Raw genomic sequence first — 26,374 nt, 5'->3', positions numbered from 1 at the left:
CGATATTTGAGGGGCTGCCCCAAAGAAGAGGGGGTCAAGCTATTCTCCAAAGCACCCGAAGGCCAGAGAAGGAATAATAATGGATGGAAACTGAGCCAGGAGAGATTCAACATGGAAATAAGGAGAAATGTTCTGAACCTAACAATCAACCCATGGAACAGAGGTTGCCTCCAAAAGTTGTGGGAGCTTCATCCCTGGAAGCTTTCAAGAAGAGACTGGGCTGCCATCTGTCAGAAATGGTGTAGGGTCTCCTGCTTGGGCAGGGGGTTGGACTAGATGACCTCCAAGGTCCCTCCCAACTCTTTTAATCTGTATATCGGTATTTTTCTTGTTGTTCTCAAACAATGTTGGCCTCTTCCTTGGGCAGTCAGACCTGTTTTGCCACCTCAGGGCTGACGTTCAACACTGCCTGAGGGAGCAGCGATGTTTATAGCGGGATTTTCCCGTCCGACGTGTCGTTGTCTCACACAAAGAGAAAACCTCTGTTTTCCGCGGCCCTGAGATTTTTTTCCGCTTCCTCTCTCTCTCCTTTGTTAGGTAATAGCAGCCTGTTGGGAGACCAGCAACTGAATTACCATTCTCTGGAGCAGATCCCCACTAAACCTTCTACGGTAAGAATTATAAATTATATTTGGCTTGGCGGGAATACCATCCCAAGGAAACATAAACTGAGTTTTGAACTATACACCAACAATAAATAGAAAAAGAAAGGGGGAGAGGAGGAGAGAATGAGAGGAAGACGGGGGGGAAAGAAGAAAGAGGTAAGGAGAGGAGGATGGAAGGGAGAGAAAGAGAAGGAGAGAGGGTAGGAAGGGGAAGAGTAGGAGAAAGGTAAGGGAAGAAGGAAGGGGAAGGAGAGGAGGAAGGAAGAAAGTAGAGAAGGGAGGAGGGAGAAAAGAAAGGGAAAATAAGGTGGTGTTACAACAGGAGGAAGGGATGGTAAACAGAGCAACCCAAACTGTATATTATAACCTATTAACTAAAATAATAAATGTATAAGAACGATAAATGTAAAGAAGAATAACCATCATGTCAATTTATACTTAAAATGGTATGTAAGAGAATAAAAAAATAAAACATTCTTTGAGAGAAGAAGAGAGTTTCCAGTCAGGATACCTTTGAGGCGGAGGGGAAGTGGGGAGGATCAGAGAGCCGAGGGAGGGTCAGTGCCACATCAGGCACTCAATACTGGGAACTAGGAGATGGCTTTCCCAAAGAAAAGGCTTGTTGTGTTTCCCACCAGAAGAGCTGGCAGCAGAGTCAGACAGTGAGGAGGTGGGGGAGGAACATGGGCCAGTCCTGGAGTCTGGGGAAGGCTCTGATGAGGCCTCTGTGTCAGAGGCAGAGAGAGGGCCAGGGCCATCTGACAGTTATCAGCTGCCTTCAGAGTCGAAGATCAGTGAGGCAGAAGAACAGCTGGAGCCTGTTCCCAGTGCGCGCATGCGCAGAGTTGCCAGACGAAGGGAACAGCTTAAGAACAGGGTCGACTTGGGAGTAAGGCCACAGGTGGACAATGAATGGCCCCTCCCAGAGGAAATAAAAGAGGAGCAAAAGGGGAGTGGAGTTTGCAGGAGTTCGCTTCATTGGTTTGTGACTCTCCGAGACCCCTTGCCAATTCTGCAGATCTCGGCCTGGCAGCTCTCCAAGCCAGATAAGGTCTGTGACCGTAAATCCTCCCTCGAAAGACTTTGCCGGATGTGAAGGAGCAGAATTCACACTTGATTAATAAAAGAGGGTTTTGTCAGGACCAGGAGTTTGCTTCAGGCTCTTGGGAAGCCTCGGTCAGAACAAGACTTGAGGTCAATGTCTGAGGTGAGGCTGATGAGGAAATGAGAAAAATTTGCATTTCTCTTAAGTCTTTTGTATCCTGGAGGTTTTAAGAAATCCAGAAGGGATTAAGCTGTGAGCCACAATGTCTGGGCCCGGAGGCTTCGGGTGTTGCCAGGAAGCGTTCTCGCGCTCTCATAATCCACAATGAGACGGTCAAAGTCCGCAGTTCTCTTCAGATTCGGGATTTGTCAACCGTGCCCCCAAACTCTACCTGTCCTTAACCGACCGGCTGATTCTGCGGGCAGGGGAACGCCTGCCAATCGCGCTTCTTCCCTCCCCAGGAAGTGAAAGGTTACCAGAGGAAGACATGGAAGGCGTTCCTATGCCACTCGGTCTCCGTGCTCACTCTGGGGCTCCCTCTCGTCATCTTCCACTGGAAGCCACACCTGGAAATCTACGCCAAATGCACTCCCTGCTCCTTGCGCCAGGCAGACTGGGTGCTCATTCGAGTAAGTGCCAGAGGGCAGGGCGGGAGGGCTCCAGCCGGTTCGGGCCCTACAGCGGGCCCCTGAGCGGCCCCTGGCAGGCTTTCGACCAATCTCCTCCTCTCCCCAAAGTCACTGTCTCTTCCCCGGGCAAGAGGCGCTTCTGCCTTCAGCTGTTCCCGCCCTCTTCTTTCCAGGATCAGCTGGGACGGTGTTTCGCGGCCAGGGTCCAAACAGAGCAGATCGAAGATGGCAGGTGAGCAGCGCTTCCTGTGCGTTTCCCTGATTGGCAGAAGGTATTGAAGGGGCTGGGGGGACGGGACATCCGTGGCTGCACCTGGAGTCAACAGGGAGAGAATGCCTTCTGCCAAGAGGGAGGCCGACCAGGTGCTCGGTGCAGGTAAGAGGAAGGATGGGGACGCAGCCTTAGTCAGATGCATCCATCTGCCCCTCACACCCCCGACAGCTGCTCCGGAACTCCCACACCAGCTCAGGGGCCCTGGTTCTGGAGCCTCCTCCAGGGGCCACCTTCCTGATTTCCGAAATGTCTTCTCCCTTCCTTTCTTCCTGGGAAGCCTCGAATCCAGAGCAGACGAGGGGAGAAGCGCTATCACCGTGGGCGTTTCGGATGACCAAGCAAGAAGCCAGGATACCATACGGCTGCACGAGAAGGAAGAGGTCAGCACCCTCAGGTCACGACCCTGGCTCCATTCTGAGTGGCTTAACGATGGGGTCCCCTGACAAGCCGCCCCTGCAGAGGGGCACATCACCCTGAAGGCAGGCACGGTCCCAGTACTTTGGGGTACAGACGCCGTCCCCGCCATGGCACAAAGCAGGATGGGCAGAGGAAGCTCTTCCGGCCAGGTCCAGCTGCTGGTGCTGCTGCCACCTTGGAGACCTTAATAACTCGCCTCCCTCTCCTCTTCAGAAAAACATTCTTCGTTATTACGCCTTCGAAGGTGTGCACTACCTCTGGGTGGAAAGACGGCAGGCCTACTGCAAGGCCAGGTGAGAGGTTCTTCCCAGCTTTGAATTTTACTGGCATCTTGTCATAGATTGTTGTGGGGGGGAGAGGAAGGGGGCAATTGGCATGTGGAGAGTAGAAATGAGAAGAGGGTGTGTTGTGGCCCACTGGAGCTGGCAGCAGATTCGGACAGTGAGGAGGGTTGGGGAGGAACATGGGACAGTCCTGGAGTCTGGGGAAGGCTCTGACGAGGGCTCTGTGTCGGAGGCAGAGATGGGGCCAGGGCCGTATGCCAGTTATCAGCTGCCTTCAGAGTCAGACATCAGTGGGGCGGAAGAACAGCTGGAGCCTGTTCCCAGTGTGCGTGCATGCCCAGAGTTGCCAGACGAAAGAATCAGCTAAGGAACATGGCTCGACTTGGGAGGAAGGCCACAGGTGGACGATGAATGGCCCCTCCCAGAGGAAATAGAAGAGGAGCGAAAGGGGAGTGGAGTTTGCAGGAGACCGTTAGTTCATTCCTGCATTCTTGCCAAGTATTGTGGGCGTCTGAAAGATATCGGCCTGGCCACTCTCCAAGCCTGATAAAGGTCAGTAATTGTGAGCTACCTTGAAAGACGGTGGGAGAGGAAAGACTTGGCTGGAGAGGAATTCACACTCAATTAAATAAAAGGGGTTTATCAGGACGAGGACTCGGCTTCGTGCTGCTGGGGAAACCTAGGTAAGAATAGGGCCTCTCTGCAGAATGCTTTCCTCGGATGTAGCTGTGGGCCTGGCCAGCCCCTGCTAGCCTAACCGGCCTCTGGACCTCCGGATTTTAATCTGTCCGAGAAGAAATGCATATAAATCCAATCCAACCTGCCCCCCCCTTTCTTTCTCTGTGTTTCTGCAGCACGTTGAATAATGGCTGGACGTGTTCCGATCTCCGTCACTCCTGCGGCGGCCTGAGCGTCCCGGAGCAATCTGCCAGGCATGTCCCTCCCTTTAGGGAAAGGGTATTTCCCTTCTTTAGCACTGTAGTAACCCGGTTTTTTTGCAGGGGTATTGTTTGGAAAAAAAACAAAAGATCTCGCAAGACCACCTTCCTTCATTCCCTTCTTGCTTTCTACTTCATTTAAAAGGAGAGTTGTATTTAGGCCTCGTTAAAAAGGCTTAACGTCTCTTCGTCGAGCTGCACAAAATCCACCAGCCGTTCCCTGTCGGTGGCCTCACTCTTCCAGCATGGTTGTGGGGTACAGCTGGCACCAAGGGGACTGGCATAGTCTCCTCCCCTACATCAGGCTCACAGAATGAGCCGTGGTGGGGCATTGGTTAAATGCAGTAAAGGTTCCCCTCGCACATATGTGCTAGTTGTTCCCGACTCCAGGGAGTGCTATTCATCTCCGTTTCAAAGCCGAAGAGCCAGCGCTGTCCGAAGACGTCTCCGTGGTCATGTGGTCAAGGGCGCATGGAACGCTGTTCCCTTCCCACCAAAGGCGGTCCCTATTTCTCTACTTGCCTTTTTGACGTGCTTTCGAACTGCTAGGTTGGCAGAAGCTGGGACAAGTCACGGGAGCTCACCCTGTTACGCGGTGCTAGGGATTCGAACTGCCGAACTGCCGACCTTTCTGATCGACAAGCTCAGCGTCTTAGCCCCTGCGCCACCAGGTCCCTATTAAATGCAGACCGGCAGGCTATTTCTGCCGACTGCCAACAGTTCGGCAGTTCGATTCTCCCCAGGTCAAGGTTGACTCGGCCTTCCATCCTTCCGAGATCGGTAAAATGAGGAGCCAGATTGTTGGGGGAAGATATGCTGACTTTATAAGCCGCTTAAGAGAAGGTTGTAAAGCACTATGAAGCGGTATATAAGTGCCATGGCTATTGCTCTCAAGCCAGCGTTACAAGGATGTCAATCCAGCCAACTTCTCACGCCAAAGTCCGTAAGAGCTGGCTGTCGACTAGCAAATTCTGCCATTCTACAATCTTACGTTTCGACTCTATTACGAGATACTAGCTGGAGGCTGACCACATCAGTGGTGGGTTACGGATCCCGTCGCAGTACCGGTACACTGGCTTAAGCCAACTAGGACATTTGCGCATGCATACGCCACCACCCAGCGACGCTCCAGCTGCTCGCCGGAGGTCACGCAGGTGCCGTACGCTGAGCGTGCGTGCGCATATGGCCTAGTTGGCTTAAAAACAGGTAAGGAACGAGGGTGGGAGGGTGGGCCCAACGAAACACCATTCCGTTACAGTGGCCACTGCTCCCAGCGTACCGCCTGGAGCCCACCACTGATCCACATTTTCTGAAGCCCCGGTTCTGAAGTGAAGCTAACTGAAGTGGGCCTTGAGGATGGCTGTGACTTTCCTAAAACTCTTGTGTTCTTTCCCTTCTTTGACAGGAAGGTGATTTACGGGCCAAACTTGATTGACGTGCCGGTGAAGTCGTACCTCTTGCTGCTGATGGATGAGGTAAGCCCTAGGTCAGCCAGCGGAACGTGAGTGAGCGAGCAAGTAAGGAAGGTCCAGTGGCTGGGCTCTCTCCTCCTTGGTCCAAAGAGCGCAGGACAGATCTTGCTTCTCCCTGTGCTCTGTCACAGGGAGAGCAGTAGCAATGATAAGGGATTAAACTTGTCGCCAAAAAATATCCCCATATTGTTTTTTTTAAGATTTTTTTTATTTTAATTGAACAAAAACACAAACAAAGAATCATCCTTCAATGCATCTTGTAGAAAGCGTGTCGATTGGTTACAGATAACTTTCGTGCATTTCTTCCACAGTCACTACTTGTAGCCCATATTAGATCATACACTTTGAATCAAATATCGTTATGTCTCTTACTATCAATATACCACAATTCTCATTTGACTACAATTGTTTGAACGTGCTTCTGCCTGAACTTATTCATACTTAAAAACACAACCACGTAATGGAAACATGTTAGCTATTTCAAAAATCCTCCAATCACATTACACTTTTATAACATATCCTGAATAAAAAATCGATTAATAAAGTTTCTAAGCCTTTCCCCTGCCCCCCCAATTCGCTGTTTAGAATTTATATCCAAGTTGCTTTTACCAATACCGGAGCATGTATGTATTATTAAACAATATCCATTAACATTTCCTTGTTGTTATTATAATTAGCTAAAAGTCATTTACTATTTATATCCCAACTCTTCTCGTCAACCCCCCCACCCCCCCAAAAAAACATTACACCTTTATAACAAAACCTAAATAGAAATTTGTTAGTAAAATTTATAGGTCTTTTTCCCAGGTCGCAATTTGCAATCTGTATCCAGATTTCTTTCACTAGTTTAAGAGTACATAGTATATATCATTAAATTGTATCCATTATCATTCCGTTATTGTTAATTGTAGTTATTTAATTGTTGACAAATAAACATTTCATAACAATCTAAAACAATCTAAAAATTACTAAATTCCTACTTATTGCTCAACCAAAATTAACTAAATTAAGATCAGAGGTTTATTGTTTCATGAGCAATCTCGAACATGAATAGCCAATATAGCAATGCAATTGCACAGCAAAACCGATATTTTCCCATTGCAATGGGTTCCTTTATAGCGTATAGCAAGTCCTACAAGGATTGCTATCTGGCAAAGGACCCCATTCCCATCTCAAGCCACATTACTTACCGTATTTTTCGGAGTATAAGACGTACCGGAGTATAAGACGCACCAAGGTTTTGAAGAGGCGAATTTTTTAAAAAAAGTTTTTGCGTTCTGCAAACCTCCCCAAAACGGCCCATTTTTCACGAAAACAGGCCCATTTTCCCCCCCCCAAGAAAAGGCATGAATAGCCTTTAGGGGGCTTGCAGAATGCTCCTAGGGCAGGGGTGTCCAAACTTGGGAACTTTAAGACTTGTGGATATATATATTTGTATGTATGTATGTATGTATGTATGTATGTATGTATGTATGTATGTATGTATGTATGTATATGTATATGTATATGTATATGTATATGTATATGTATATTTATTTATTTATTTATTTTTTATTATTATTATTTTTACATTTAAAACAATGCATTGCCGCGGAGTCGGGGTGATCATACATTCGCATTATGTACAGCTAGTTTCAACCATTAACAGTTAATCTACTTAATACATTGTCTGTCCTTCTGTTCAATCACAATATATACATTGGTTCCAGTCTTGTCAACTTAACTTATACCAATCATAAAATCTATTCCATACCTCAAAATATTCTGATTCCCCTTTATTTTTAAGTTCCAAAGTGAGCCTATCTGCTTCTGCACAGGCCAACACTTTTCTGATTATATCTAGCTCTGATGGTGTATTTTCTTTTTTCCAATGCTGTGCATAGGTTATGCGCACTGCAGTCAGTATATGTATAATTAGATAGAGTGTATCTTTCTTAAACCCCTAGGAGAAAAGTTTCTGGTTTAAACATAATTTGTTCTCCCACCATTTGTTCTAACCACGATTGAATCATTTTCCAATATTTTTTTTGCCTCATTGCACGTCCAACCACATATGGTACAAAGTGCCTGGTGTTTTTTTTTATAGTGTTTCACTTCTTTCTTATTGACTGTCACTGACTGTCACTCTCTGCAAACATTTGTGCTTCTCAGGCACTTGTTACTTTCAGTTCCTCAGTTCCCACCATCTCATTCTTCCTCCTCCAAATATATCCACACAAGTACAAAATTTGCAGAAAATGCAGACGCCCGTCGGCACATTAGAAATATCAGTCTGGGACATATTGCAATTATATTAGTTTAAACTTTGGTCCAGTGAGGCCTGCAAGCTCACTCACTAGGCCTATTACCTGCAACTTTCCAATGGATATTTTCCTCCCCCCCACAAACTCGTATGCCATCTGACTCTCGGCACCTCTGGTCGGTCCACATCAATCCAATTCAGAAGTTACGAAGAGGAAAAAATTTAAAATAAAAAAAGGGACAACGGTGAACTCTTGGCGCCAGAGCAAGTTACAATGCAGTATTGCAGGCTAACTCTGCCCACTGCCAGCAGTTCGATCCTGACCGGCTCAAGGTTGACTCAGCCTTCCCTCCTTCTGAGGTGGGTCAAATGAGGATCCAGATTGTTGGGGGCAATAGGGCTGACCCCGTAAACCGCTTAGAGAAGCCTGTAAAAGCGATATATAAGTGCTAAGTGCTATTTCAGTCTCTTCGGAAGGAGTTACCATATTTTTCGGACTGTAAGACGCACCGGAGTATAAGACGCACCATGATTTTAAAGAGGTAAATTTTTTTAAAAAAACCGTTTTTGCACTCTGCAGGCTTCCCAAACCATCTGCACGCCCCTTTTTTGCAGAATAGAAGGGCAGGCAGAGCTTTGGGAGACTTGTAGAGTGCTCCTGGGGGCAGGGGGGGAGGGGGAATGAGTAAAAACAGCCCGTTTGTTTGCTCATTTTTGCCCTCCCTAACCCCCAGGAGCACTTTGCAAGCCTCCCAAACCCTCTGCACATCCATTTTTGCAAAGGGGGCAGGATTTTGGTAGGCCGAAAATGCTGCGTTCATTGTATAAGACAAACCCAGATTTTCACCCTCTTTTTTGGGTGGGGGGGAAGGTGCGTCTTATACTCCGTAAAATATGGTGTGTCATTCTGCAGAGAGACAAGCATGAAGTCCCTCGGCAGAACCTTCGAGGCAGGGAGGAAGGGATGGGGCTTCCCAGCTGCTCCTCTGAATCTTAGGCCCCGTGGGAGCTCATTAGCTTAGGAGGGGAAGGCTCTGCAGAGACCCAAAGACTGAAGGCGGAAGTACCGATGAAGGGCTAACTGTACCTTCTTCCTCTCCTCCCTTGCAGATCTTGAATTTATTCTACCTTTTCCAAGTCTTCAGCATCACCTTATGGATCTGTGAAGAATATTACTCCTACGCCGCCTGCATCTTTATCATTTCCACCATCTCCATCGGACTCTCTCTCTACGTCACCAAAAAGGTGGGCGCTGGTCACGACTTCCCTCTCCCCACTGAACCTCTGCATCTGCCCTGCCCCTCAAGCCTACCACTGCAGCAGGAATGAGGGGCTGGCGATGCCACAGACCCTCTGCCGCTTTGCCCCTGCGGCCGCGTTGACCAAGGCCTTGGTTCTTTCAGCAAAACAGGACTCTCCGGGACATGGCTAAGGTGGTGAGCAGCGTGCAGATCTGCCGACCTTCTGGAGGTGAGCAAAGACCTATTGGGCGGCAGCTGTTGTGCCCCGCCAGCAGAGCTAGCAGCAGATCCAGACAGTGAGGAGGGTTGGGGAGGAACATGGGCCAGTCCTGGAGTCTGGGGAAGGCTCCGATGAGGGCTCTGTGTCGGAGGCAGAGAGCGGGCCAGAGCCGTATGCCAGTTATCAGCTGCCTTCAGAGTCAGACATCAGTGGGGCAGACGAACAGCTAGAGCCTGTTACCAGTGTGCGCATGTGCAAAGTATAAGACGGAGTATAAGACGCACCTTTCCCCCCCCCAAAAAAGAGGGTGAAAATCTGGGTGCGTCTTATACAATGAACAGCTAAAGAACAGGGGTCGACTTGGGAGTAAGGCCACAAGTGGACAATGAATGGCCCCTCCCAGAGGAAATAAAAGAGGAGCGAAAGGGGAGTGGAGTTTGCAGGAGACAATTAGTTTGCTTCATTGTTTCGTGACTCTCCGAGACTCCTTGCCAATTCTGCAGATATCAGCCTGGCAGCTCTCCAAGCTAGATGAGTTCTGTGACTGTAAATCCTCCCTTGAAAGACTTTGCTGGATGTGAACGAGCAGAATTTAAAGGAAATTAATAAAAGGGGCTTTTGTCGGGACAAGGAGTTTGCTTCATGCTCTTGGGAAGCCTCGGTCAGAGCAGCAGCCTGGTGGATCTCAAGAGCAGCTCCAGCCTGAAGCTGGACTCGTGAATGGGCTCTCCTTCTCAACTGGGTCATCCACCAGAACCGTTTCCCTCATTCTGCACATCATGGCATCTTTCTTCTAGACCAGTGCTTCTCAACCTTGTCAACTTGAAGATGTCTGGACTTCAACTCCCAGAATTCTCCAGTTGGGGAATTCTGGGAGTTGAAGTCCAGGCATCTTCAAGTTGACAAGATTGAGAAACACTGGTCTAGACTGAGCTTCTTATTTCCCGCTACACATGGCCTTCGTTGGTTCCTTCTCGGGGGCCAAGGAGAAGGCATGTCCCAGCAGCCGCTTGCACCTAAAAGCAACACCTAGGGCACCTGCTCCCTCTAGACTACAGCGCCCAAACAGGACAGTCAGATTCCGCTGCCCACAAGGTGCCCGCATCTTCCCTTCCAGGAGAAGCTGGAAAAGGGAGATACCCCCTCCAAGGTCAAAGCCTGGCACAACTCTCAACCCAATTCTCCCAGGGGCTGGGTGGGGGACACGGTCTGAGCTCCTTCCTTTCTTGGCTACCAGAGAGAGTGGTGGTGAGTTCCGTGGATCTCGTGCCAGGAGACGTCCTGGTGGTCTCTCCGGAGGGGATGCTGGTTCCCTGCGACGCCGCATTGCTCAACGGCGAGTGTGTGGTCAACGAAAGCCTTCTGACCGGTGAGCTGGTGGGAGGGGGGGGGGGAAGAACATCTGCTCCTTGTTTTAAAGCCCCCATCAGATCTTGCCTGCCTGGATCCCCCACCAAATGCTTGACATGTTCCTGTCTATGGCACCCTGATGTGGCTGCTTTCAAGAGACGTGGCTGCTTTCAAGCACCATGGCCGCTTTCAGGTTTTCCTTGGAGGTCCCCAACAAGCCGTCTGCTTTTTCCCAGGGGAAAGCACGCCAGTCCTCAAGACCCCTTTGCCTAAAGACCCGCAAGAGGCCAACACCACCTACTCCTCCGAAGATCACAAACGTCACACCCTGTTCTGTGGGACACAAGTCATCCAGGCTCGATCCCACGGGGATGCTGATATCCTGGCAGTGGTGACCCGCACTGGTGAGGGCATTTCAGAGTGCTTCTCCCCCCCCTCCCCCAGTTAGTGTTGAGACTGTCTAGTCTCCTACAGCGCCTGCTTGCACCCCTACATCTCTGGTCTCACGGCAGACTTGCCGTCTCCCTCCCTCTTCTTCTTCCAGGCTTCTACACAGCCAAAGGGGATCTCATCAGCTCCATCCTTCACCCCAAGCCACTGAAGCTCAGGTTTCATAACGATGCTTGGAAGTTTGTCACCTTCCTTGCCATTCTGGGTAAGTTCACACACAGTATCAAAAGCAGAAAAAACACCCCCTGTCTTTTGTTGTTGTTGTTAGTTGCGAAGTCGTGTCCGACCCATCGCGACCCCATGGACAATGTTCTTCCAGGACTTCCTGTCCTCTACCATCCCCTGGAGTCCATTTAAGCTCACGTTGACTGCTTCGATGACTCCATCCAGCCACCTCCTTCTCTGCCGTCCCTTTCTTCTTCTTTTGCCCCCCATCGTTCCCAGCATGAGGCTCTTCTCCAGGGAGTCCTTCTTCCTTCTCATTAGGTGGCCAAAGTCTTTGAGTTTCCTCTTCAGGATCCGGCCTTCTAAAGAGCAGTCAGGGTGGATCTCCTCTAGGACTGACCGCTTGGATCGCCTTGCAGCCAAAGGGACTCGCGGGTGTCTTCTCCAGCACCAGAGTTCAAAGGCCTCCATTCTTTGGCGCTCAGTCTTCCTTATAGTCCAACCTTCACTTGCAACTGGGCAAACCATAGCCTTGACTATACGCACTTTTGTTGGCAGTGGTGATGTCTCTGCTTTTTAGTCTGCTGTCTAGATTTGCCATAGCTTTCCTCCCGAGGAGCAGGCGTCTTTTTATTTCTTGGCCTTGTAGGGTTAAAGTTTTAGAAACGGGGAAGGAGACCATGCGCCATGGGTTCAAAATGCTTCCATCAAGAATCAGGAGCAGCTGAGAGTGCTTAACCCCTATCACTAAACGTTCAGGGACATACAAGTGGAGCCTCTTTGGGACAGGGCATAGTTACAGATGGTAGTTAGGAACAGCGTAAAGCTGCCACTATCTCCTTCCTCAGCAACCCATGGGGAACTCTGCTGGCCCTTGGACATCCTTAGTTGGCTTGTTTCTGCTGGGGTGGAATCAGCAGGAGCTGGAATAGAAGCCATCCTTGGTCCCCAGCACATCCCAAAACATGTCCTGCCTCTACGCAGCTGAGGAGCTGCTGGGCCCGGCCACCTCTGTGCAATATATCCTGCCTGTAGGTCCTTGTCTAATTGGAATCTCTTCGTCCGACCTCCTTCTGCAAGGCCTATCCCAATGGTGACACCAGATTCAGCTCTTTCCTTGTGGGTTTCCATGGGCTGCTCTGATACTCTCTCAGCCTTGTTTGCTGGGGTCCCAAGACTTTTATTTCTCTTCCCTCCAGCCGTCATTGGAACCATCTACAGCATCATCATCTTAAAGAGAAACAAGGTAAGTTCAGTGCCTGGAGGCCTCGGAGTCTCATTGGGTCTCTGCTATTGAGGGCGCATGGAGTCAACCTGGGATGACAGCAAGTCTGGATGTGAGGCAGGCTTAAAAAGATTGGACCCAGCCGACCTTCCCCATCTGGAGGCTGTCAGAGTTTGTTACATACATTCAAATCCAGAAAACACACACAGATAACTGATGCAGCAGGATTCATTAACTTCTTCATATACATAAGAACAGATGACTCAATGTACAATACCAACAGGTGGTTTTCTCAAGTAAACACAAGGTAGGAGAGTTACTGGAGAGAAACACAAACAGTTAGTTTCATTTTAGCAGACAAGCCCAGACGGACTGCTTGTTTACTTCTCAGAGCAGCAAGACTGCTTAAGTTTCTGTTTCAATTCTTTGCACAGACTCAGATCTGTTCCAAATATCATCCAAAATTAAATCAGAGTCCAAGGCATAGCATTGCTCTAAGTTCCAATTTCTTAAGAGAGCCATGTTGGCACATCTGTGGAAAACCTGAATCTGAAAGCTTCCTGGGTTTTCCACCCAGTTGAAAGTTCATGATCTTGCCCCCACGCCCACAAGTCCATCACATGGTCCAATCTTCCATTGCCACGCTGGAAGATCTCCATCTATCCACTTCCGGTCAGGTGCAGAGGTGCAGAGACAAAGAATGACCTTGGGCTTCTAGAAAGGAATGTTTTATTTTGACAACAACACATTCACATTCTACTCCTTGCTATTCCCCCTCCTCTCAATTACCCTACTAATGAAACAGCAGAGTAAAATAATAGAGTGTGTGGCAGGCCAAAGATCCTAAAAGGAATATGACAAATATGACTGTAGGCCCGACATTAAGCTCCCATTGGCTGACTTAGTTGCTATGCCTATTCATCGGCTGACCTTGTTCCCATGTCTCTCCCAGTCATGAATATTTTAACACTGAACCTCACCAAGAATCTTAACGCAATCTCGTTTCAATCTCCGTGGGCCTTTTGGGTAGCTGGGAAGCCATTGTACCCACCTGTTTTCTCACGCAGTCACCGTTGGCAGGTTTCCCGTTGGCTGATAGCCCTCCGAGCTCTGGACATTGTGACGGTGGTTGTTCCCCCAGCCTTGCCAGCTGCGATGACGATGGGCACCATGTACGCTCAAACTCGGCTGAAACGCCAGGGCATTTTCTGTGTCAGTCCCCAACGCATCGACCTCTGTGGGAAGGTGCGCCTGGTTTGCTTCGACAAGGTGAGATCACGGGACAGGTGTTGGGGTCCTGGGCTGCCCATCCAAGGATCTTAGCTGACTCTTTCTTGGTTGGGGTTTCCTCCCAGACAGGGACCCTTACCGCTGACGGCATGGACATCTGGGGAGTCGTTCCCCAGGCCGGTAGCTCTTTTCTGCCCATCGTCCATGAGCTCCGTCACCTGGCCGACGGGCCCTTGCTCCGCTGTCTGGCCACCTGCCACACCCTCTCTCTGCTTGGAGATCAGCCTATAGGTGACCCGGTGGATATCCGGATGCTGGAGTCTACTGAATGGGTGAGAAAGAAACGTGCCTCTTTGTTTAAGGAACAAGGATGCCATTTCCAGGGTTCTCTTCAGCCATGTCCTCCTACAGCAATGATAGCAAACCTTTTTTGGCTGCCGTGCCAAAAGTGGGAGGAGCACAGGGGGGGTCGTGCACCGGCATGCCGCACCCCTAATTCTATGTACGTGCCCCCCCAGCGTGCATGTGTGCAATCAGCAACACACCCTCTTTTGTCGTGGTTTTTTCACCTTCCCCAGGCTCCAGAGGCTTTCTAGGAGCTTCCCTGAAGCCTCCGGAGGGCAAAAAACGGACCTACGGGGAACCCGGAATTTCAGGAATGGTGACTTCCGGTTTGTCCGTAGGGCCGACTTTCGACCTCCTGAGCCTTCAGGAGGCTTCCCCGAAGGCTCCGGAGGGCGAAAAACAGACAAACCGGAAGTCACCATTCCCAAATTTCCGGGTTTCCCGTAGGGCCAATTTTCTACCTCTGGAGCCTTCAGGAGGCTTCCCTGAAGGCTCCGGAGGGCAAACAACGGTCCTATGAGCAAACCGGAAGTCTGTTCCCGAACTTCCGATTTGCCCGTAGGGTCAGGTTTTCGCGCTTTGGAGGCTTCAGGGAAGCCTCTGGAGGGCGGAAAATGGCCTCAAAAGAAGGCCGAAGTCGACTTGCCAGCACACGCATGCGCGCTGGCCAGCTGACAGGGCATTGCCTTGCGTGCCCTCCGTGTGCCACAGGTTCGCCATCATGGCTCTACAGGGTCAGAAATGGTTGAAAAGGGGAGGGGGTGGTTCCCTTTGCAGAAGGCAGAAGAAGCAGTTGCGAGGCCCGGCCTCTCCGCCTTGATCAAGAAAGTAAAGACTCTTGAAACTTGCCATTTTGAAAGGAACCTTTTATTCAAAAGGGGGGATAGCAAGGCAAATGCAAAGCAAGCTTTGAGGGCCCTCAAGCCATACAAGTAAGAATAAAGGAATTCAGAGTCCCCTCCCAACTCTCCGGTGTGGATTCAGCCAATCCGCAGGTGTGAAGATGTTATTGTACCGGCTGCTCGGAGAAAGAGATCGTGAAGCTTTCTCAGAGCCCTCTTCCAGCTCCACTTGTCCACCTGGCCCACTCCCCCCCTGTACATTCCCCCGAGAGGTGAGAAACAGCCAGGCACTGGATGCCCCAGGCAACGGTTATAAACCCCCACCCCACCCCTACGCTCTCTCCTATCCCTCTCTTCTTCCCTTACCTCTCTCCTTCTCCTCTCTCCCCTTTCCACTCCTCCTTTCTCTCCTCTTCCTCCCTACGTTCTCTCCTATCCCTCTCCCCTTACCTCTCTCCTTCCCCTCTCTTCTCTTTCCACTCCTCCTTTCTCTCCTCCTCTTCTCGCCCTATGCTCTCTCCTATCCCTCTCTTCTTCCCTTTCCTCTCTCCTTCTCCTCTCTCCCCTTTCCACTCCTCCTTTCTCTCCTCTTCCTCCCTACGTTCTCTCCTATCCCTCTCCCCTTACCTCTCTCCTTCCCCTCTCTTCTCTTTCCACTCCTCCTTTCTCTCCTCCTCTTCCCGCCCTATGCTCTCTCCTATCCCTCTCTTCTTCCCTTTCCTCTCTCCTTCTCCTCTCTCCCCTTTCCACTCCTCCTTTCTCTCCTCTTCTCCCCCTACGCTCTCTGCTATCCCTCTCTTCTTCCCTTACCTCGTTCCTTCTCCTCTCTCCCCTTTCCACTCCTCCTCTCTCCTCCTCTTCCTTCCTACGTTCTCTCCTATCCCTCTCCCCTTACCTCTCTCCTTCCCCTCTCTTCTCTTTCCACTCCTCCTTTCTCTCCTCCTCTTCCCGCCCTATGCTCTCTCCTATCCCTCTCTTCTTCCCTTTCCTCTCTCCTTCTCCTCTCTCCCCTTTCCACTCCTCCTTTCTCTCCTCTTCTCCCCCTACGCTCTGCTATCCCTCTCTTCTTCCCTTACCTCGCTCCTTCTACTCTCTCCCCTTTCCACTCCTCCTCTCTCCTCCTCTTTCTCTCCTACATTCTCTCCTATCCCTCTCTTCTTCCCTTACCTCTCTCCTTCTCCTCTCTCCCCTTTCCACTCCTCCTTTCTCTCCTCCTTTTCCCCCCACCCTCTCTCCTATCCCTCTCTTCTTCCCTTACCTCTCTCCTTCTCCTCTCTGCCCTTTCCACTCCTCCTTTCTCTCCTCCTCTTCTCCCCCTACGCTCTCTGCTATCCCTCTCTTCTTCCCTTACCTCTCTCCTTCTCCTCTCTCCCCTTTCCACTCCTCCTTTCTCTCCTCCTCTCCTCCCCGCCCTGAAAGGTTATACGGGAATGCAATGCAGGATAAAAGATAGATAGAAAGGAAAATAGCACGATAATGTAGCAAGTTATAATCCCTCTTCCCCTTCCTCTGAAGAATGGCAGCTACACAGATCTTTTGTTGTGGTTAAAAATATACATTTTTATTTTCTTTCGTTATGTGTTCTGATATTATGAACTGCCCAGAATTTGGTTTTATTTTATTATATAAAGTTTTTTTTATTTTTTCATTTTCATAACATATGACCGCATGTATACTATTATATAGCTAACATCGTATTGTATTATTAAATGTTTACATCAATTCATCTTACCATCAACTCCCAAAAATGATTATTGGCTCTTCTGCTCTCCATACACCATATTTGTTATCTTATCCTCATCACTTTCTTCTTTCTCTCTCCTCCCTCACCTCCTTTCTTCCCTCTGTCATTCTTCTCTTCTCTACTTCCCCTTCCTCTCTCCTTCTCCTCTCTCCCCTTTCCACTCCTCTTTTCTCTCCTCCTCTTCTCCCCCTATGCTTTCTCCTATGCCTCTCTTCTTCCCTCACCTCTCTCCTTCTCCTCCCTCTCCTTTCCACTCCTTTCTCTCCTCCTCTTCCCCCCTATGTTCTCTCCTCCCTCTCTCTTTCTCCTCCCTCTCCTTTCCACTCCTCCTCTTCTCCCCCTATGCTTTCTCCTATCCCTCTCTTCTTCCCTTACCTCTCTCCTTCTCCTCTCTCCCCTTTCCACTCCTTCTTTCTCACCTCTTCTTCCCCCCTCCTTCCCCTTTTATCCCTCTCTTCTTCCCTTACCTCTCTCCTTCTCCTCTCCCCTTTCCACTCATTTCTCTCCTCGTCTTTCCCCCCTACGCTCTCTCCTATCCCTCTCTTCTTCCCTTACCTCTCTCCTTCTCCTCTCTCTCCTTTCCACTCCTTTCTCACCTCTTCTTCCCTCCTTCCCCTCTCTCTTATACCTCTCTTCTTCCCTTACCTCTCTCCTTCTCCTCTCTCCCCTTTCCACTCCTTCTTTCTAGCCTCTTCTTCCCCCTTCCTTCCCCTCTCTCTTATCCCTCTCTTCCTCCCTTACCTCTCTCCTTCTCCTCTCTCCCCTTTCCACTCCTTCTTTCTCGCTTCTTCTCCCCCCCTCTCTTATCCCTCTCTTCTTCCCTTACCTCTCTCCTTTACTTCACACTCTTCATCTCATTTACTTGGTGAGATGCACGGATCTGACACCAGCATTCACCAGAGGCCCAAGACCAACATCCTAAGGAACTCCAATTCCAGTGACTGTCACTTTTAGTTGTTGTCTTTTCTGGTCATCTTTGCCACGCTAAACCCTGTTCCCCACGGCTGAGCTTTAAAGTGGGATCCGTTCAAGGGGCGACCATGATTCCCACAGGACAAGGCAGCCCCTCTCTCAGCCTCCTCTTTGCTTCTTGCAGTCTCTGGTAGAAACCGAAGGGCCAGAGGTGAAGGCCTCCCTGGAACAAGACTTTGGGACCGGAGCTCTGCTTGTCGTGGCTCCCCAGCTGCCGAGAGAGCAGCTCCCTGGCACGGTGAGGCTCTATCCTTCTTCACGGCAGGAGAGAGAGGGACGGGCTCGCAGCCTTCTTCATCAGAGGTTGGGCGCAATGCAGAAATCAGCCTGGGCGAAGGTGGTTTGCGGGACATCTAGGAAAAACCCACTGGCGCTGGAGGCAGACTTTGATAATGAAGAGGTTGGGGAGGAACCTGGCCAGTCCTGGAGTCTGGGGAAGGCTCTGCATGGGAAACAGAGATAGAGCCAGGGCCATCGACATTCCCCAGCTGCCTTCAGAGTCGGAGATAAGCAGGGAAGAGGAACAGCTGTTCCAGATACAGGTATGCGCAGAGCTGTCAGGAGAGAACAATTGAGGACCAAGGGCCGACTCAGGAAGAAAGGCACATGAGGACGCTAAATGGCCCCTCCCTGGCTGGGGAATAAATAGAGAAGCAAAAGGGGTGTCGTAGGAGACAACTACTTGGATTTTTTTGGGAAGATTTGTTCGTAGATTCGTGCCTTGAAGACTGTTTCAGAGAGTTTAATTTACAGCTTTGTGGCTGGCAATTATCCAAAGAGCTGATAAGGTCTATATTTCAGTTAACACTTGGAAGGATTATTGCCTGGGCTTTTCTGTGTGTGCGAATGCTATGAATTCATAGTAGCTAAACAAAGAGATTTTTCGGGGGGGGGGGGGCAAGGAGTCCGTTTCTCGGTTCTGCTAAGGCTGGGTGAGAACACCCACTTCCTCTTACCCGCTTCACAAATTGTCCCCTTCTTCGGGCTGCTCACGGGAGCTCAGCTGTGGCTTCTTCTCTGCAGAAGCCCCCCGTCCCCATGGCTGTCCTCCGTCGCTTCCCGTTTTCTTCAGCCCTGCGGAGGATGAGTGTTCTGGGGAAAGCTCCCGGCAACAGCCCCGTGACAGCTTTCATGAAGGGAGCTCCAGAGACGGTGGCGAGCCTCTGCAAGAAAGCATCAGGTCTTTGCTGAAGTCTCCTTGGAGGACGTATATGGGGACGGGGGACGGGGGGGTCTTCGTCTCCTAAAGGCCGCTCTCCTCTCTTGCTTTGCAGTCCCCCAGGACTTTCCCCAGCAGCTGCGCCAGTTCACAAGCAGCGGGTTCCGCGTCCTGGGGCTCGCTTATAAGCCCGCGGTGGCCGTGGGGAGCTTTGAAGAAGCCCAGGAGGTGACCAGGTGGGTGGATATCCAGTTCGTTGCCCTTCTGCCCTGCCAGCATAAAGATTTATTCTATACTTCTGCCCTGCCAGCCTGCCTTCCGGGTTTCTCCCCGGCAAACTCATCATCTTGCTCTTTGGGTGACCTCCATAAGACAAGGGTCAGCAAACTGCGGCTCTGGAGCCGCATGTGGCTCTTTCCTCCCTCTGCTGTGGCTCCGTCACCGGTCGGCACCACAATTTTGAGAGGAGCTTCCGGTGGGGGGGGGGGAGAAGCACAGTGCGCCAGGAGAAGACTCTATGGCGAGAGGAGGGTTTTCCAGTTGTCTCCACAATTGATAGGGCTCTCGGTTATGACAGGTAGAGGGAAAAGGACACCGCACTAGGAGGAGACTCTATGGTGGGGGAACTGAACTTCCGGTCAGCTCCAGAATTGAACGGGGGGCTTCCGGTTAGGACCTTTGTGGCTCCCGGTGTTTTCTTTTCTGTGGGAAACGGGTCCAAATGGCTCTTTGAGTGTTTAAATATGCCGACCCCTGGCTTAAGAGACAATGAGGCAAAGGAGTCTTGACTTGGGCAAAGTGTTAAAATACCTGTGGCATTTTGATGTCTGAGGGCATTAAGTGCGGAATGGCACGGAAGCCACATCGGTTGCTCCTCTCTAGTTTCTGGCCATACAGTGGCATCCTTGACCCCTCTGGGCATTAACCTTCTTATTACCGTATTTTTCAGAGTATAGGATACACCTTTTTCCCTCAAAAAAGAGGCTGGAAAACTGGGTGCGTCGTATACACTGAACACAGCATTTTTTGCCTCCCAAAACCCTGCCTCCTTCACCAAAATGGCAGTGCATAGCTTTTAGGAGGCTTTCAGAGTGCTCCTGGGGACCGGGGGTGGGGTTAAAATTGAGCCAAAAAAGGGCCATTTTTTGCTCATTTATGTTCCCAGTGTGCGCATGCACAGAATGACCAGATGAAGGGAACAGCTAAAGAACAGGGGTCAACTTGGGAGTAAGGCCACAAGTGGACAATGAATGGCCCCTCCCAGAGGACATTAAAGAGGAGCGAAAGGGGAGTGGAGTTTGCAGGAGACCATTAGTTCGCTTAATTGGTTCGTGACTCTCCGAGACTCCTTGCCACGTTTTGCAGATATCCGCCTGGCAGCTCTCCAAGCCAGATAAGGTCTGTGACCATAAATCCTCCCTTGAAAGACCTTGCTGGATGTGAATGAGCAGAATTCACAGCAAATTTAATAAGAGGGTTTTTTTTTGTCGGGACGAGGAGTTTGCTTCATGCTCTTGGGAAGCCTAGATCAGAACAGTATCTCGATGATGCAGTGGGTGCTGGCAAAACCCGCTAATGGAACCTTCCTCCTTGGGCAGAGACTGGGTGGAGACGGACATGGTCTTCCTTGGGCTCCTAGTCCTCAAGAACATCCTCAAGCCCGAGACGACACCAGTCATCCGTGTGCTGCGTAGTGCAGGGATCCAAACCGTCATGGTCACAGGTGAGAAAAACGGGGGGAAAGGGGGTGGGAAGGCTGGGGGAGCAGATTCTCTTCTGCCTGCGAGACCTTGAATGTCGGGAGGGATTGTCGGGAGCTTGTGAGACCTTGAATGATGGGAGGAATGTCGGGAGCTTGAGGATGGACTGCTGGGCTCAGGTCTCCTTTCGCTCCTTAGGGGACAACATGCTCACGGCAGTCAACGTGGCAAGGAGCTGCCAAATGCTGCAGGCACCGGAGCGCGTGGTGTTCGTGAATGCAGCGCCTCCCAGCCGTGGCAAAGCAGCTGCCCTTACCTTCACTCTTTCAGAGCAGGCCAAGGTGAGACCTCTTCCTGGCTGAAACCCTTCCATGACCACAGTTGGCTGTGGGACTCTTTAGGGGAAGGGTCAGGCTGCCATGGCTGCATCTCTGCTATTCAAGCTTCAAAAACTGACAGCCTGACATTAGCAGCAGTGGGGGGGGGGGGGGAGATTGGAATGTAAGGAAGAAGTGGGGGGGGATGGAAGCCCAATACAATACAATAGTAGAGTTGGAAGGGACCTTGGAGGTCTTCTAGTCCAACCCCCTGCCTAGGCAGGAAACCCTATACCGTTTCAGACAGATGGATATCCAACATCTTCTTAAAGACTTTCAGTGTTGGGGCATTCACAACTTCTGGAGGCAACTTCTGTTCCACTGATTAATTGTTCTAACTGTCAGGAAGTTTCTCCTCAGTTCTAAGTTGGCCCAGCTGAGCTTTCTGAGAAGCTACAGCCAGCCAAGGTCAAGCAACAAAGATGCAGAGCTGGGAGCTGAGCCTGTTTCCTAAATAACATACACGCACCTAATTGGAAATTTACAAATACCCGAGTGGGGAGAGGAAAATTTACTTGGCATTGTTTGCACGGGAAAACTTCAGATTCCGCTTACACTACTTCTATAACCACATAAGCATCAGTAAAGTATACTCCTGGGGAAAAAAAACACATGGCCGAGAGTCTTCCTTTACTAGTTCAGCGGTCACTAGCTAGTGGTCTGTGAGAAAATTTTGGTGGTCCACAGAAAAAACATTTGCATTTTTTATATTGAACTAACTCAAACTACGGCCCCTGGGCTGGATACATGCAATGAACGTTTGTGTTGCTGCAATTTGGGGTGTGTTTTAGCCGCCTAGTATGGGGCTTTGGGCGAAGGCTGGAGAGAAGCGCCGCTGGTGGAAAAGAGCCAGAGGGCCTCGTTCCAGTGGGACAGCATCCTGGCCTGGAACTGGCTGACCATCTCAGCCCACTGAGCCTCTAGGGGGCGGTCCCTGGACTTGCACTCCGGCAGGTCTTTCTTCTGCTTGGAAAGCCTATGCTCCTAGTCCTCAGTGAGGTGCTTCTGCTAAGCCTCCTTCTTGGTCAGATCCAATTTGAACTGAGCTCTTTTGCCAACCCAGCAACTCCTTCCTGTTGGGGTTCTAAGGAGCCCGGGCGGGCAGGTGAGGAGGGGCTGGGAGGGGAGGGGCAAGTAGAGGCTGGTGAGGTGCCCCTCGACGTGAGTGACATTGAGTTGGCCATGCCCACCCAGTCACATGACCACCTAGCCACGCCCACCCAGCCAGTCATTAGGCAGATCATATTAGTGGTCTGCAGGATTTAAAATTTTGAATTTAGTGGTCCCTGAGGTCTGAAAAGTTGGGGACCCCTGTGCTAGATGACTGAGTGGGACGGTTGAGAGTCTTTCCTTTGCAATCCCAGTCATCTGAAAGGACTGTCAACCACAATGGGTCATGGCCAGCCACAGCTAGTATCTCCTTCCAGACAGAAGGGAGAGGTGTCCATTGTAACATGTGGGAGGGAGGGAGGGAGTTTGAAGAGAAAGCCCTACCAAAGCCAGTTTCCTGCTGACGCGGGATGCCAAGCGTAGATGAAAAATCCGCTTGTTTGTGGGACTGTTGCAGGATGCACAACAGGAAGAGAGCGACTTCCAGGAACAGCAGCCGTGCTCCTTTGCCTTGAACGGGAAATCCTTTGCGGTCCTCTGCGAGTGCTTCCCAGCCCTCCTGCCCAAGGTAACACCCACGGGGGAGACCAACTTGTCTCTGGTCTCCTCAGACCAGCCATCCCTTCTTGCGGGACGTACCTGTTCCTGGGCTTCTCCCAGGTTTCTTGTGACCAGTGTTGTGGCATAGCAGCGGCCAGCAATGCTGATTCTGACAGTGAGAAGGTTAGGGAGGAACATGGACTAGTCCTGGATTCTGGGGAAGGCTCTGATGAGGGCTCTGCGTCGGAGGCAGAGATGTGGCCAGGGCCGTCTGAGAGTGATCAGCTGCCTTCGGAGTCGGATATCAGTGAGGCAGACAAACAGCTGGAGCCTGTTCCCAGTATACGCATGCGCAGATTTGCCAGATGATGAGAACAGCTAAGGAACTTGGGAGTAAGGCCACAGGCGGACGGTGAATGGCCCCTCCCAAAGGGAATGAAAGAGAAGCGAAAGGAGAGTGGAGTTTGCAGGAGACAATTAGTTCATTCCTACATTCTTGCCAAGTATTGCGGTGTCTGAAAGATATCGGCCTGGCCACTCTCCAAGCCTGATAAAGGTCGGTAATTGTGAACTATCTTGAAAACGGCAAAAAATCTGTAAGCTAAAAAACCTTCAAAGTCTTCGAAGTGTGGGAGAGTCAGGAAAAAACCCTCCTTCTGGGCCGAAGGCTGAGGTTAATCTGGGAGGTCAGAGGAGGTACGGAGGCGTGGCCTCAAGATTTACCTCAGCCTCCAGGGCAAAAGGGCTGTGTTAATACCCATATGTGACTCCTCCTACGCCTCACTTCGGAGACAAAAGGGGTTTATTGGGACGAGGACTTGGCTTTATGCTGCTGGGGAAGCCTAGGTCTGAACAACCAGCCTGCTTTCTGGCAACAGTCTGATGGCAGAATCGAATTGAGCCTCCACTTGGCACCAGAGAGCAGAGGCAGAGGGTCTTTCTCAGTTAGCAACCACTCCTGATCATCCGAGTTGTTTCCTTTTTTTTTTTATTGAAAAAGTTTTATACAAACACATTCCCCCCCCCACCATATAATGTAAATCACATACAAATACTATACCCCCTCCCCTCCCCCAACTTAAAAAAAATATCATTCAAATATTGTACCAAATACTGTACCCCCTCCCCTCCCCCCGTCTTAAGGTAAATTATTCATTCAGATATTGTACCCCCTCACCTCCCAACAATCATAATATAAGTTTCTCTTAGAGTAGCAATAGCCCATTAATCCCATCTTCTAAGTTAATTGAACATATATAAATCATGATATAAATTTCTTTTAAAGTAACAATATCTCATTAATCCCATCTTCTAGGTTAATTATGCATATATATTACCCCACCCTCCACCCTAACCCTCCCCCACCTCCCACTCAAACCCACCCCCCTGACTTCCGCTATACACCACTCTAACGATTCCAAGCATCCCATGTATTATTTACTCTAATCATCTATCAGTCTAAACATTCTTACCTCCGAGTTGTTTCCCATTCCCAGAAGGGCAATGGCACAGCTCACCTCCCTCTCTTGATGTTCTTTGCAGATATTAGTCCAAACCACTATTTTCGCACAGATGTTACCTGACCAGAAAACCCAGTTAGTAGAGCACTTGCAACATCTGAAGTAAGTATGGGGGATGGAGGCAAGATTTCCCCGCATCCCTCTGGTGGGTGGGAGAGGGGGGCGAAAGGGTGTGTGTGCAGAAGCACGGGAAGGATCTGATCCCGCACAAGCCCCCACTTGCGAACCTAAAGCCTGGCAGCTTCAGAGCCAAAAGGGATAGGCCTTTCCTGTGAGATCGAGAGTAGCCAGCATCACAGTTGCATTTGGAGAGAAGGGGGAAGGCAGAATCTGAAGCAAGGCTGCATGAGCTCGATGTTGTGGGCTGAAAGATATTAACTGTACTCAAGACCAGCTCCCCCTATTCCCTTTTTGGAGAAAAAAAACAAGGTGGGTGGGAATCGATCTTCCGCTTTAGGGAATGATTGTGTTGCCTGCAGCTACTGCGTGGCCATGTGTGGAGACGGGGCCAACGACTGTGGGGCTCTGAAGGCAGCCGACGTGGGCATCTCACTCTCAGAAGCAGAGGCCTCGGCAGCGGCACCGTTCACTTCCCAGAGGGCCAATATTGAGTGCGTCCCCATCACCATTAGGTAAGTGGGATGGGCCCAGCTCTTTGAGAGCCACCGGTGGCGGAATCAAGGGCCTCCTTTCTCCCATCCAGGTTCTCCTCCTCCTGGAGAGGCCAAGAGTATAGCTGACTTCTTTGAGAGAGAGGGAAATTCAAACCCTGCCCCTTTGCAACAAGCTATGATGACCATGTGGGACGCCTTGGCTCAGTGGCTAAGACGCTGAGCTTGTCGATCAGAAAGGTCGGCAGTTCGAATCCCTAGCATTGCGTAACGGACTGATCTCCCGTTACTTGTCCCAGCTTCTGCCAACCTAGCCGTTTGAAAGCATGTGAAAAATGCAAGTAGAAAAATAAGAACCACCTTTGGTGGGAAGGTAAGAGCGTTCCGTGCCCCTTGGGCACTGAGTCATGCCGGCCACATGACCATGGAGACATCTTTGGACAGCGCTGGCTCTTCAGCTTTGAAACGGAGATGAGCACCGTCCCCTAGAGTCAGGAATGACTAGAACAGATGTGTGAGGGGAATCTTTACCTTTATCTCAGCCTTCATGTACCTGGCTAAGCAACGGGAGTCCTTTCCGTCAGGAATCCAGGCTTAACTTTTCTCTCTGTTGAATCTGTCCAAGTTTCCATTCCAAGAATGATCTTGACTTGGGGGGGGGATGGGGGTTTCCAACGATTTTGATCGTAGGTGAAAGGAAGCCCTCGGGTCTTCCTACAGTGTTCAGCCCCCTCCCCCCAATTTTGTCCTGGGCTTCTAGGCAGCTTCTCGCCCCTTGAATGGGTTAGGTTTCTCCTTGGGGACACTCGGTGAAAGATTCCATGTGAAATTTGAAACGCCGTGTTTAAGGCGCATCCGTTTGCAAAGAAAGCGGTTTTTTTTCTTGCCCCGGGACAAATTTTTCCTTCCCTTGAATTCCTTCACCCCATGAGCCCTGCCCCTGTTTCTCCCAGAAGGATGACCGGCCATTTCTTCCCTTTAGGGAGGGAAGATGCTCTTTGGTCACTTCCTTCGGCCTCTTCAAATACATGGCATTCTACAGCCTCACGCAATTTGTTTCCGTCCTCCTGCTGTACACGGTAAGGCGGCCATTTTCCTTCCTGCCCTTTTGGCTCGCAGACTCTCGGGAGCCCCGGTGAACGTTTGCGAGCAGCGAGGTCTAGAAACCAGGCGTGGGATTTGCCCAAGGGATGGCATCAGGTACGGGAACTACACAAAGCGACAGAGCCCTACCCAAGTAAAACAAAATGCATGACTGCAACCAGCAGAGAAATTTAAAAAAAATCAGGGGCTTAAATTATCGGCTTCTGAATGGGAACAGAAATAGCCATATGCAAAAGAGCTACCATAACTGGAACCTCCACTGAGCCTCAGAAGGAGAACAGAAACTGACTCACCCAATGCGCAAGAACCAGGGTGTCAAACTCAAGGCCCCCGGGCCAGATGTAGCCCGCGATGTGGTTGGATCCAGCCCGCTGGGCCATCCTGGTCTACCCAATGCGAAGAGGAAACATGCCAGCAGTTTGGGGAATGGCGCCAAGCTGGCCATGCCCCCGTTGGCCACACCCACCCCATTGGCCACACCCACCTGTCCCCCAAGCCCTGATATGGCCCTCAATGAATTGAGTTTGACACCCCTGCGGTAGAATTAGGGAGGCTTGGATTGA

The 26,374-nt window shown here is 50.4% G+C and overlaps 1 protein-coding gene across 3 annotated transcripts in view; it reads left to right on the top strand.

The window, feature by feature from the left end:
- The window catches only part of ATP13A2 (ATPase cation transporting 13A2), a 34,709-nt gene that overhangs the window by 3,995 nt on the left and 4,340 nt on the right, over positions 1–26,374 (top strand). For all 3 annotated transcript variants that reach the window (XR_014175459.1, XM_081953813.1, XM_081953814.1), the window contains 24 exons: positions 538–611; positions 2,112–2,279; positions 2,453–2,511; positions 2,831–2,933; positions 3,184–3,263; positions 4,109–4,186; positions 5,598–5,667; positions 9,017–9,151; positions 9,310–9,376; positions 10,605–10,736; positions 10,954–11,121; positions 11,262–11,372; positions 12,532–12,578; positions 13,638–13,826; positions 13,913–14,119; positions 17,815–17,928; positions 18,714–18,870; positions 18,965–19,085; positions 20,448–20,572; positions 20,748–20,890; positions 22,494–22,604; positions 24,119–24,198; positions 24,576–24,728; positions 25,690–25,786. Coding sequence is in view for 2 of the 3 variants with exons in the window: in XM_081953813.1 (XP_081809939.1) it covers positions 538–611; positions 2,112–2,279; positions 2,453–2,511; positions 2,831–2,933; positions 3,184–3,263; positions 4,109–4,186; positions 5,598–5,667; positions 9,017–9,151; positions 9,310–9,376; positions 10,605–10,736; positions 10,954–11,121; positions 11,262–11,372; positions 12,532–12,578; positions 13,638–13,826; positions 13,913–14,119; positions 17,815–17,928; positions 18,714–18,870; positions 18,965–19,085; positions 20,448–20,572; positions 20,748–20,890; positions 22,494–22,604; positions 24,119–24,198; positions 24,576–24,728; positions 25,690–25,786 (2,789 nt within the window). In the remaining variant the exon portion in view is untranslated. The remainder of the gene's footprint in view (positions 1–537; positions 612–2,111; positions 2,280–2,452; positions 2,512–2,830; positions 2,934–3,183; positions 3,264–4,108; positions 4,187–5,597; positions 5,668–9,016; positions 9,152–9,309; positions 9,377–10,604; positions 10,737–10,953; positions 11,122–11,261; positions 11,373–12,531; positions 12,579–13,637; positions 13,827–13,912; positions 14,120–17,814; positions 17,929–18,713; positions 18,871–18,964; positions 19,086–20,447; positions 20,573–20,747; positions 20,891–22,493; positions 22,605–24,118; positions 24,199–24,575; positions 24,729–25,689; positions 25,787–26,374) is intronic.

Source organism: Natrix helvetica (assembly GCF_964273705.1).
Source record: "Natrix helvetica genome assembly, chromosome: 5".
Classification (NCBI taxonomy): Eukaryota; Metazoa; Chordata; class Lepidosauria; order Squamata; family Natricidae; genus Natrix; species Natrix helvetica.
This window is presented reverse-complemented; position numbering and strand designations above follow the sequence as displayed.